Source organism: Orcinus orca, chromosome 2 (assembly GCF_937001465.1).
Source record: "Orcinus orca chromosome 2, mOrcOrc1.1, whole genome shotgun sequence".
Classification (NCBI taxonomy): domain Eukaryota; kingdom Metazoa; phylum Chordata; class Mammalia; order Artiodactyla; family Delphinidae; genus Orcinus; species Orcinus orca.
The window spans coordinates 105,505,296-105,518,197 of NC_064560.1; the positions used below are offsets into that span (position 1 = coordinate 105,505,296).

Here is a 12,902-nt window from a genome sequence, read left to right on the forward strand (position 1 = left end):
AGCAGAGGGCACAGTAACAACCTTGAAGTCAGAAAGAGTTGGGGTGTTCTAGGAACAAGAGAAGGCTGGCACAGTCAGCTCAGAGGAAGGGAGAAGACCCCAATGAGGTGATGTTAAACCCAAGGGCAGGGACCAGACTGCACAGTACATTGTAGACTCTAGTAAAGGAATTTAGGTTAAGCCAAATGAGGTGCTTAAATCTGGGGTTGGGGTGGAATAGGGATGGTGACAATATAATGTAAAGGTCTTTAAATTTTAGCTCATTTTTCTGCTGACAACTTTTGACGTGAGTATTATTAGTAACTAGTTTTATATGGTGAGGTCACTGAGGAAGGAAGTTGGGTAATTTGCTCCAAGTCTTCCAACCCAGTTGAAGTATTGAGCCACTGGATCTGTCTGACTCCAAAGCCGGTGTGCTTAACCTTGACTCTAAATTCTCTATTGTCTAATTGCTTTATTTTGTAAGTGAGAAAATTGAAATTCAGAGAGATTAAAAATAAGCAAGAATAAGGCACTGTTCAAAAAAATTGGACTCTTCAATCTGAAAGGATAAAGAATGAACTTTTTATCTGGTGAAATCTCAGAAAGCTGTGAAACACAAGAAGAGGGCAACGTGGACTTATTCACTGTATATATAAGAACTCGGGGGCATCCTCTGAAGCCTCAAAGAAGTAATTAGGTCAAATAAAAGGAAGTACTTTTTATACTGTGGGTAGTAAATAGAAGAAGCTGATTATCCCAGATACAGATTGAAAATGAAATAAATTTAGAGTAGCTTTTATGAAGGCTGTAGAGTGAGATAGCAAAGCAGAATGTTTTGTATGAAGCATGCTAAAATAACTTATGAAATTGTCCATAATAGAAGCTTAAATAACTAAGAAAATTAGGAAAAATGAGTGAGGGAAAACTAATTCTATGTATAATAATAAAAAAGGAAAGCAATTTTAGGTGTGATAATTTTGCAATATTTAAAAATTTTAGTTTTTTATGTATTAAGAAGAAGTACATAAACTCATAAAATTTTTGTAAGAGTGAGAAGCCACTATAAAGGGATAGAAAGAAGTAATGTCCTCCTCAGTCATCACAGACAGAATAAAATTTTTATTTCCAGGGAAATCCATTTTGATCAGCTAGAAGGGTGTGGTCACATCAGTGCCAGGACCCCAGCTTGACATCTGAGGAAAAAGCTGAGGCCTCAGTTCTTTTACAGCCTCTGCTTCTTGTGCTGCATTTGTCTTTCAAAATATTCTCTCAGCATATGCAGTTGGAGTAACTCTTGCTTAAGAACCAATGTCCTTTATTTCATAAACTAGGAGATTTTTACATCCTAAAATAGAGCAGCAGTTGAATTTGAGCTTTCTCATATCCCCATTGTCCAGTCAATTTCTGTCAGTCCTGTTGAGAACCCCCAGCCCTTGTCAGTTCAGTGCTACTGATGCTGATTCGGATGCTCTTGTCAGTTCAGTACTGCTCTTTAGCACCTTAAGGCTGTCACAGTTGAGGGAAGAAGAGTGTACTCTTGGTCTCTAGAAGTTTGGGAATTGCTGAGTTAGAGTTTCATAACCTCAATATCTAATGATTTCTGCTTCTTGGTTTTCTAGTAACTGTCTCACCATGATCAAGGTGCAAGCATGGCCAGCAGCTGGCCTGAGTCCAGCAGCACTTCTTCTGTGGTTCTCTTCCCTTAGGGTATCTCTGGGGGCACCTGCCTCCTTGGTGCTCATCACACACCTAGTTGAACTTTAAATATATCAAACGAACACCGCAACCTTGTGTTATTAGCCTAGCCTGTTGTATATGCAATTAAAAATATTAATGCTACAAAGTAGAAACTGTGAGTTTTGTTCAAACAGTTTTTAAGGGAATTCTGTTGATCAAAAGTCTACCCAAGCTATGGACAGAGAGATAGTTAGCACATAAGATATAAATATGAATATCTTTTACTAACACAGAGGCTCTTCATGTTCTGTTCCTTATCTTTAAAGTAACTTCCTGTTGGGAAATGGTATTTCATTTGGGCAAGCCAGCCTTTTGTATTTTTAAGTGTGAGTGACTCATGCTTGCACTGGTAGCTAATGAAATTATTTTCAGTTCTATGGCTTCTGTCATGACTGGCTTTGTGTTTTAGTGTACCATTTCTCACATTTCAAATCTGTGGAAGTTCTGTGACTCCTAAAGACTCGTCTATTCAGTTATTCATTCATTCAACTGACATCTCCTGGCATCTACTTTGCTAAGCATTGGGCCAGGTATGAGTATGATGCCAATGGGTATATCATAGATCCTGTCCTCAAGGAGGTCACAATCTAGTTAAAAAGACAGACCTGTGGGAAGATAATTACAGTGGAATGTGAAAAGTGCATAGAGATAAAACCCAGAAATTATGGAAGGTCCAAGCAGGAGCCCCTACCTTAACTTAATGGTCAAGGAAGGCTTTCTAGAGGTCAGAACACTTAAACTGGGTTTTGTTAAGTGGGTTGTTTTATTTTTAAAATTCTGCCTTGGGACTTCCCTGGTGACGCAGTGGTTAAGAATCTGCCTACGAATGCAGGGGACACGGGTTCCATCCCTGGTTCAGGAAGATCTCACATGACGTGGAGCAGATAAGCCTATGTCCCACAACTACTGAGCCTGCACTCTAGAGCCCGCGAGTCACAACTGCTGAGCCCGTGTGTCACAACTTCTGAAGCCCACGTTCTTAGAGCCCATGCTTCACCACAAGAGAAGCCACTGCATTGAGAAGCCCGCGCACCACAACTAAGAGTAGCCCCCGCTTGCCACAACTAAGAGTAGCCCACGCTTGCCGCAACTAGAGAAAGCCCGCATGCAGCAACAAGACCCAACGCAGCCAAAAATAAATAAATTAAAAATTTTTTAAAAATTAAATAAAATTCTGCCTCATTCAAGAAAGGGTATAAATTTTTTTTAGACAAATTTGAGAAAGCAGAAAAAGGGAAAAAATGCAGAGATATAGAGTCAGAGATGTGGGTAAGAACAATGTGTACAATAATAACCTGTCATATTTATTGAATTCTAACATTTACAATGGTTTTCACATTAGGAATGTATCTTATTATTGATGGTGTCTTAGATGTGATGAAACAGGCAATTCATTTATTCAGTAGGTACTTATCAGACACCTGTTATAGATAAGACAATATGTTTAGCTCTGGGCATCAGTTTTGAGCAAAATAGACCCAGTCCCTGTCTTCGTGGTCTTTATAGTGAAGAAAAAGTACAGGATTATGTGAGAAAGCATTAGCAACAGGGCTTAATTTAGATGGAGAGGTCAGGGAGGGTCTTTTCAAATAACAGATACTTAAGCTGAGATGTGAAAGATTAAGTAGGAATCAGTCACATAACCAGTGAAGCTAAGGGTTCCAGGCCAAGAGAAAGCATGAGAGAAGGTCTTGAGGCTTGAGGTAGCATGAATTGTTTAAGCCGTTGAAGGAAAACCAGTGCAGATGGCCCTTGGTGGGGTGAAGAAAGGGGATAGAGTAGGGACTGTCATGAGATGAGGCTGGTTCTCCAAAACCTTCTGGAGGAGGTGCCAAATAATACAAGGCTCTAGAGGTTATGTGAATGTTTTATCCCAAGTCATTAAGGATTTTAATAGTTATGTGAATGTTTTAATCCCAATTTATTTAAAATGATTTTTCAAAGTAATTTAATATTTTATTTATTTGTTTTTGGCTATGTTGGGTCTTTGTCACTGCGTGTGGGCTTTCTCTTGTTGCTGTGAACGGGGGCTACTCTTCGTTCTGGTGCGCAGGCTTCTCAATGCAGTGGCTTCTCTTGTTGCGGAGCACAAGCTCTAGGCATGTGGGCTTCAGTAGTAGTTGCAGCACGCAGGCTCAGTAGTTGTGGCTTGCAGGCTCTAGAGCGCAGGCTCAGTAGTTGTGGCGCATGGGCTTAGTTGCTCCACGGCATGTGGGATCTTCCCGGACCAGGTCCCCTGCATTGGCAGGCAGAATTTTAGCCACTGTGCCACCAGGGAAGTCCCAAGATGAGACAGTCTTAAGTCTTACCTGATGACATGGACCAGTCTAATAGCAGTTTACATTACAACACAAAGGGGAACAATTCTGGAGTGGGAGAGGGCAGTTTCTTCTTTCTGAAATCTACTGTTTTTACTAGGGAGAAGGGAGGTGGAAGGGAAAGAATATTTGGCTTGTAGTGTAGACATAGATTTGGATCCCAGCTCTACTACCTTTTTTTTTTTTTTTGCGGTACGCGGGCCTCTCACTGTTGTGGCCTCTCCCGTTGCGGAGCACAGGCTCTGGACGCGCAGGCTCAGCGGCCATGGCTCACGGGCCCAGCCGCTCCGCGGCATGTGGGATCTTCCCGGACCGGGGCACGAACCCGTGTCCCCTGCATCGGCAGGCGGACTGTCAACCACTGCGCCACCAGGGAAGCCCACCAGTTCTAGTACTTTTAAGGTCTAAGCCTTGGCACAGGCATACTTTGGAGATATTGTGGGTTCAGTTCTGGACCACCACAATAAAGTGAATATCGCAATAAAGTGAGTCACAATAATTTTTTGGTTTCCCAGTGCATAATAAAAGTTATGTTTACACTATACTGTAGTCTATTAAGTATGCAATAGCATTATGTCTAAAAAAAACAATGTACAATACCTAATTAAAAATTACTTTATTGCTAAAAAATGCTAACCATCATCTAAGCCTTCAGTGGGTCATAATCTTTTTGCTGGTTGAGGGTCTTGCCTCGATGTTGATGGCTGCTTGCTGATCAGGGTAATGGTTATTGAAGGTTGGAATGGCTGTGGCAATTTCATAAGACAACAGTGAAATCTGCCACATCACTTGACTCTTCCTTTCGTGAACTATTTCTCTGTATCATGCTGTACTGGTTTATAGTGCTTTACCCACAGAACTTCTTTCAAAATTGGAGTCAATCCTCTCAAACCCTGCTGCTTTATCAACTAAGTTTAAATCTTTTGTTGTAATTTCAGCCATCTTCACCAGGAGTAGATTTCTCTCTCAAAAAAAATACTTTCTTTGCTTCACCACAGGAAGCAACTCCTCATCCATTAAAGTTATATCATGAGGTTGCCCTAATTCAGTCACAACTTCAGACTCCACTTCTAATGCTAGTTCTCTTGCCATTTCTACCACATCTGTAATTACTTCCTCTACTGAAGTCTTGAACTCCTCAAAGACATCCATGAGGGCTGGAATCAACTTCTTTTAAACTCCTGTTAATGTTGGTATTTGACCTATTCTCATGAATCACAAATGTCCTTAATGGCATCTAGAATGGTGACTCCTTTCCATAATGGTTCAATTACTTTGCCCAGTTCCATTAGAGGAATCACTGTCTATGGCAATGAAAAGTATTTCTTAAAGAATAAAGAAAGTATTTCTTGGGACTTTCCTGGTGACTCAGTGGTTAAGAATCCGCCTGCCAATGCAGGGGACATGGGTTCGAGCCCCGGTCCAGGAAGATCCCACATGCCATGGAGCAACTAAGCCCGTGTGCCACAAATACTGAGCCTGCGCGCTAGAGCCCGCAAGCCACAACTACTGAGCCCACGTGCCACAACTACTGAAGCCTGTGCACCTAGAGCCCATGCCCTACAATAAGAGAAGCCACCACAATGAGGTACCCATGCACCGCTACAAAGAGTAGCCCCTGCTTGACACAAGTAGACAAAGCCTGCATGCAGCAACAAAGACCCAACACAGCCAAAAATAAATAAATAAATAAATTTCTTTTTAAAAAAAAGTATTTCTTGGGCTTCCCTGGTGGCGCAGTGGTTGAGAGTCCGCCTGCCGATGCAGGGGACATGGGTTCGTGCCCCGGTCCGTGAGGATCCCACATGCCGCGGAGCAGCTGGGCCCGTGAGCCATGGCCGCTGAGCCTGTGCTTCTGGAGCCTGTGCTCCGCAACGGGAGAGGCCACAATAGTGAGAGACCCGCATACCGCAAAAAAAAAAAAAAAAAAAAAGTATTTCTTAAAGAATAAGACTTGAAAGTCAAAATGACTCCTCATCTGTGAGCTGCAGAATGAATGTTGTGTTAATAGTTATGAAAACAATATTAATCTTGTTTTACATCCCCATCAGAGGTCTTGGATGGCCAGGTGCCTTGTCAATGAGCAGTAATATTTTGAAAGGAATCTTTTTTTTTCCTGAGCAATTGGTCTCAACAGTCAGTTTAAAATATTCAGTAAACCATGTTGTCCACAGGTGTGCTGTCATCCAAGCTTTGTTGCATTTATAGAGCATAGGCAGAGTAGTTTTAGCATAATTCTTAAGGACCCTAGGTTTTGGGGAATGGTAAGTGAGCACTGGCTTCAGATTCAAATCACCATCTCCACTGGCCTCTAACAAGAGAGTCAGCCTGTCCTTTGAAGCTTTGAAGCCAAGCGTTGACTTTTCTTTAGCTATGAAGGTCCTAGATGGCATCTTCTTCCAAAATAAGGCTGTTTTGTCTACACTGAAAATCTGTTGTTTAGTGTAGCCACCTTCATTATCTTAGCTAGATCTTCAGGATAACTTGCTGCAGCTTCTACATCAGCCCTTGCTGCTTCACCTTGCACTCATGTGATGGAGACGGCTTCTTTCCTTCAACCTCATGAGCCAACCTCTGCTAGCTTCACATTTTTCTTCAGCTTCCTCACTTCTCTCAGGCTTCATGTAATTGAAGAGAGTTAGAGCCTTGCTCTGGATTTGGCTTTGGCTTAAGGGAATGTGTCTGGTTTGATCTGCCTTCCAGACACTAAAACTTTCTCCATATCAGCAGTAAGGCTGTTCCTCTTTCTTATCATTTGCGTGTTCATTGGAGTAGCACTTTTAATTTCCTTCAAGAACTTTTTCTTTGCATTCACAACTTGGCCAACTATTTGGTGTAAGTGCTTTCAGCCTATCTCAGCTTTTGATGCACCGTCCTCACTAAGCTTAATCATTTCTAGCTTTTGACTTAAAGTGAGAGGCCTGCAACTCTTCCTTCCACTTGAATGCTTAGAGGCCATTATAAGGTTATTAATTGGCCTAATACCAATATTGTTGTGTCTCAGAGAATAGGGAGGCCCAAGGAGAGGAAGAGACAGGCAAAGAGCCAGTAGTTGGTGGAGCAGTCAGAACACAACACAACGTTATCATTTAGGTTCGTCATCTTATGTGGGTGTGGTTCACGACACCGCAAAACAATTACAATAGTAACATCAAAGATCACAGATCACCATAACAAATATAACAATAATGAAAAAGTTTCAAATATTGTGAGAATTATCAAAATGTGACACAGAGATGAAGTCAGCAAATCCTGTTGGAAAATGGCACCAGCAGACTTGCCTGAAACAGGGTTGCCACAAACCTTCAATTTGTAAAAAAGCCATATCTGCAAAGTACAATAAAGCAGAGCACAATAAAATGAGGTATGCTTGTATCTGTTAAAAAGCCGCAGTAGGGGCACAGGACACTTTTGCTCTTTACTTCCAGCCCTACTCAGAATGCACCTTGTGTTCACTCCAGCCGATCTTTTCTCCTTCCGCCATTTTAGTGTGACCCTCTTTCCCTGCTCTAACCCCTTGGCCTACCTTTCTTCCCATCTGTTCTTCCCTTTGCTGCTCCAGGAGATGGCTGGTAGAAGTGGTGGTCACAGCACCTCTTTGCCTTCTAAGTAAAGAATTTGTGGTGGGATTGGAAGTGGGGCTGTCTGTTCTGGAAGTGAGGTATAGCTTCCACTCTAAATACATGAATTGTGAAGGGATGGAGGTTTGCAGTGGGGGGGAGGAAAGGGTTTTTCATTACTTCTGTACTCCTTTCATGTCTGGCTCTTTTTCCTTCTGTCACACCAAGATTTCCTGTATAACTCAACTCTCCAATGTCACTTTCATCTTTCTCTACTTCTGGAAATTATAGACCCTTTTAGAAGATTCTGGGAGCCTCTGGCCAATACTTCTTTTAATCTACCCTCTTAGAGTATAATGCCTAAGGCCAGGAACATTCATATAACAAAAGTTTATTAAGAAATTATTAGGCAGGCCCTGTGTTAAGTGCTGAAGAGACAGAGATGAATAAGATGCACCCCTCCTCTCAAGGAACCTACAGTCTACCGAGTGAGATAGGCAAGCAAAGTCATCATTTAGTGGGATAAGAATTCTAGAGGAAGATTGTATGAGGTAATGAGGACATTGAGAACAGAGTGCCAAATGATGATGATAAGTCAGGAAAGTCTTCTTAGAGAAGGAGGTACTTTAACACAGATGTGAAGAATGAATAGGAGTCTGCTATCTGAAAGGGGGAGGGGTTGTGTTTCAGAAGGAGGAAATAGGCAAAGCAAATGTAAGGCAGCAGGGCTTATTCAGGATACTGCAAACACATAGATTGGCATGACCGGGCAATGGCAGTAATGATTGAAAATGGAGAGAAAATGAAATGTTTAAGAATATATCCCACTGAGGAGTAATGTTCTATTTCTGAACCTAAGTGGTGGGTATATGGGAGTTCATTATATCACTCTTTCATTCAACAGATATTTGTGTGTGTGTGTGCGTGTGCGTGTGTGTGTGTGTGTGTGTGTAATTTCTGGAAGCCCCTTATGTGCTTTAGCATAGTAGGAATAGAAAAATTTTCTACCTCAAAAACATGCCTTAAGGGTTATGTGAATCACTTAGTAATCATATGGAGTGTCAGTGTTAATGTTAGCGTTCAGAGGAAGGGGTGTTGATGATTTGGGATTTTTCTTCTGCTTCAGTTCATAGCCTAGAGGGACACTTAGTTTTTATTATGGGCTTGTTTGAATTGTCACATGAAGCATTCATTTTTTGTGAACATTCACAATGGGGTATCAAAAATGAACCAAGCAGATTCCATGTTGCCAAGCTGCTTATGATTTAATAGGGGAGCTAGGAAAGATGTGCACATGTGCTGTATGAAAAACAAATTATGTGTGTGGGAGTTTGGAGAAGGAGAGAGAATCACATGGGTCAGAGTTTTTGGGATTCAGGGACTGGTCATTTACTGTTAGTGCTGTCAGTCTTGTTCCCAAAGTGTCTGAGGCATCAGGAACAACTACTCTTGGTGCCCACACTTTAGGGTTCCTTGACTGACAAAATGCAAGTTAGCAAAACTTCCAGTGAGTCATCTGCATTAATCAAGGACCTCTTGAGTGTTGTCCTTGTGGTAGGATACAGTAAGAAAAATGCCTGCTACCTCCTTACGCACACAGGATGGGTGTAACCCCTGAGAAGCCATGTTAGGCTGAACCAGTGTTGTTTGGTGCCCCTCTCTGCACATACCAGTGCAGGCATGTCCCCTGAACCCACCTTTCCAGTGCTTTCCCATTAGACTCGGTCAGAATTACCTCATCATAAATTGTATTGTAGAAGAACAGATGGTTTTTATTTTCCTTGAAAGCTACTATGCAACTTAAATCTGTGCTAGCATTCTTTTCTCAGATTTTGACTGTTTCCATAAGATTTAGCCCATCTCCATTTTTGCCCTTACTCTCCTTTCTAATTAGGGGTACCTTTGAATTGTCATAAATCTTTGATGTGTGTTTATATTTTAGTGTATCTAGTTTAAGGCTTTTTCTCTCTTCTTCATCTCCTACAGTTTTTGTGGCTTTAGTCACAGTACCTCAGATCCCAGATCCTTGTTTATCCTTCTCCTACAGTTCCTACATCAGTGTTTACCCTTTCCTTGCCTACTACTCCATGAATCTCTTCCCTGAGTCTCTGACTCCCACCCCATCTCAGCTGTGCTTTGTGGCTTCAGGAAAAATCCTGAGATGGGTCTGTGATGTTTGCCTTTGCTACCTCTCATCCCCATTCTCCTGACTTTGTTTCCTTCCCTTGTCCTACCTCTGTCTTACATAAAATCAAGACAAATGCCCCATGAACTGTGGGCAAGGAGCTGAGCCAACCTCTAGGGGGCTCAAAGATGGCTTAAGGAGCATGCAGCCTAGTGTAGGAGGTGGACAGATCCATAAATAACTAAAATAAGGTCTGAGGAATCATAAGTGAGATATTTGAGGGACTCACAAGGTAACGAGGGGTAAAACTAGAGCAGCGTGAGTAGAAAAGGGAATGGGGAGCATTGCAGGAAAGTCACACCCTCTATTAGCTAGTGGAGACAGCTGGTGACAGAGCTGTTATGTGACACTGGACCCTCCCTTGTCTTGCTGGGAGCTCTGTCGGGGCTGGTTCACTTTGGCTTGGGTTATCTGTCGCTAACTGCTTCTGTTTCACCAGGTACCTGAGCAGACTCAGTGGGTAGGTGTGTCCAGCCCTATTTCTGATTCCTCCCTGACTCTTGCTGCCACATCCCATTTCTAGGTTTCTCATGGGATCTTGGGACCTTGCCTTCTTGTCTTCCTTCCCAGTCTTCACACTGGATGTGGCTGAACAAGCTTAGTCCTCTTCCTCAGGGCTGCCATGTGTATTTTCACTGGGGGTCTAAGGGGAGAGTGGAAAGTAGGGTTGGAGGTGGTAGAGGCAATAGGAAGGGGCATTGTCAAGTTGAGTTTGCTCTCTGTCTCAACATCTAAGTTATATATACCTTCCAGACTGACCCAGTTCTGGTATAGTTGTTTCTGCAGAGCTACCGATCTCATTGGTTAAGATGGAAAAGAATCATAAAAAGACAGTGGTAATAATAGACTGACTTCTGACCTGTTTCTCTTTGGATACCTTCCCCAGAGATAGAGATAGGATAAAGGGGAAGTTGGTTGTCAGAGTGATGTTTGCTATTTAAATATTTTGTCTCTGGTGAGTGTAAGGGCCTTAGCCTCTGTCTACTATCTGTAAGTGTTGTTAACACCTAGCTCTTGGAAATCTAACCTTTGGCAAAGTACCTACTCATTACTGTTTCCAAAATACTTGTGGAAATCTGAGCTGGAGCTTGCTGTTGACAAAACACAAAGGTGCTTCTTTCCAGATTTAGTTGAAAATCTCCTCATGTTTAGCGCAGGTCAAGAATGCTTGATTTGCTGGTTTAAAATTTTTTTTTCTTTTTGTCTTCTAGTTTGCCAGGGTTTGGATACCTGATCCCGAGGAAGTTTGGAAGTCAGCAGAGTTGCTCAAAGATTATAAGCCAGGAGATAAAGTCCTCCTGCTTCACCTTGAGGATGGAAAGGTAAGAATTTTGCTTTTATTTGTTGTTATTGGCATAAAGTGAAGGAAATTCAAAAGTGTAAATTTGCTGTGACATGCTTAACTTCACGTGGAAATTAAATTTTGAATTAATATAATATTTTCACTTACTTAATTGATAAAAATAGCAAAATGGCAAACTCAATTTTCTATCTCAATGGCTTAGTGAAAATAGCAGGTACTTTTAAAAATCCATTATTTTGATTTATGAATTTATTATGACCTGGTTTAGATTCACATCTAATCCTCCCAAAGATATTCCTGTTTATCTGTATTTTGTTTAGGATACTATTAAAATTATTCACATTAACTAAGAAAGCAACATTTAAGGAGCCAGTTTGAGATATGATATTTGCTGGAACTAGGTATTAGAAAAATATTTACTTAGAAGCTGTTATATAAAATACTTTGCTAGTGGCCAGAAAAACTTAAAACCAGTTGTATCTCTTTCCCATCTGCATTCACTGCATGAGTGGAGTCTTAGTTCTACGCTTTTTAATCTCTCCACTGCATTTAACAGCAATGTCACACTTTTTTCTTAAAAACCTTTGTGACGTTAATTTCCTCTAAACAAGTTATAATCTAGCCAGGAAAATACAGGATATAAAAAGTAGTTCAACACAGCAATATTAAGATGTCAAAAGATAAGCTTATGATTAACTGCCAAGTGAATAATGCTGTCCTGACTGTTAATATATATTGAGCACTTACTATGTACAGGCATAGTTCTAAGTGCTCTTTATATGCTGTAACTCACTTAATCCTCATAACAGTCCTGTGAGGTTGGGCTATTATCTTTACCACTTTATGGATGAAGAACCTGAGGCTCAGAGAGTTTGGGACTTGCTCTGGGTTATACACGCATTAAGGGATGAAGCTGGGACTTAAAGCCAGGAGATTGCCTTTCTGGTCTGTGCTCATTACCACTCTGCTGTACTGTAAAGACAGTGAGGACTTTAGGATCCCAACAGAGGGAAGCATCACTGTGGGCTGCTTCAAGGAAGGCTTCAAAGAGAAGGAAGAATTTTGACTAGATAGAATTTGGATTAACAAAGAGAAGGGAGTAGACTTTGTGAGGATTGGAATATATTTTGGAGATAGTGAATATCACAAGTTGACTGGAGCCGAGATTTAGAAAGGTGTGTGTACTAATTCAAGGCTTGTGTGTTAAGGTACCTGCTATAGACCATGTTAAGAGGTGGCAAAAGATATGCTCTCTGACATTAATGTCAGGTAGGAAAAGTACATTTACTTATGAATAGTGTGACACATGATATAATAAATATAAACAAGAAACAAAAATAGAACAGAGTGGGTCGTGGCCAGAGGGACTGGTGAAGGTTAAGGGTCAGAGAGGCATTGTCTAAAGAATGAGTAGACAAGGAGGAGTGCATTTCAGGGATCTAGAAAAGCATGGACAAAGGCAGGGAGGCTTGTACAGTGATGTGTGTTTGGGGAACTGCGCAAGTTCCATGTTGTTAGGATGTGAAGTGAGGGTACAGGACTGGCAAGAGGATGGAGGTGGGAACCAGATCACAGAGGGCCTGGTGTTCATGCTGAAACTCTTGGACTTCAACTGGTGTGCTATAGGGAGTGATTGTAGTGTTTTTAAACAGAAGAAGGGTGCCAGGTTTGTGTTTTAGAAAGGACTCACTGTTGGCAGCATGGAGGATGAATTTTAGGAGAGCAAAACAGAGACAAGGAGTTTATTCAGAAAGAAGGCAGGGAAGAATTGAGGGCCTTGACTGCTAACTAAGGAATTAATTTACTCAACATTCATT

At 41.4% G+C, this 12,902-nt stretch overlaps 1 protein-coding gene across 4 annotated transcripts in view; it reads left to right on the forward strand.

Moving 5' to 3' along the window:
* MYO5A (myosin VA) overlaps positions 1 to 12,902 on the forward strand; it is a 187,223-nt gene that overhangs the window by 49,775 nt on the left and 124,546 nt on the right. For all 4 annotated transcript variants that reach the window (XM_033409184.2, XM_033409182.2, XM_033409186.2 and 1 more), the window contains exon 2: positions 10,994 to 11,104. In XM_033409184.2, coding sequence (XP_033265075.1) covers positions 10,994 to 11,104 — 111 coding nt within the window. The remainder of the gene's footprint in view (positions 1 to 10,993; positions 11,105 to 12,902) is intronic.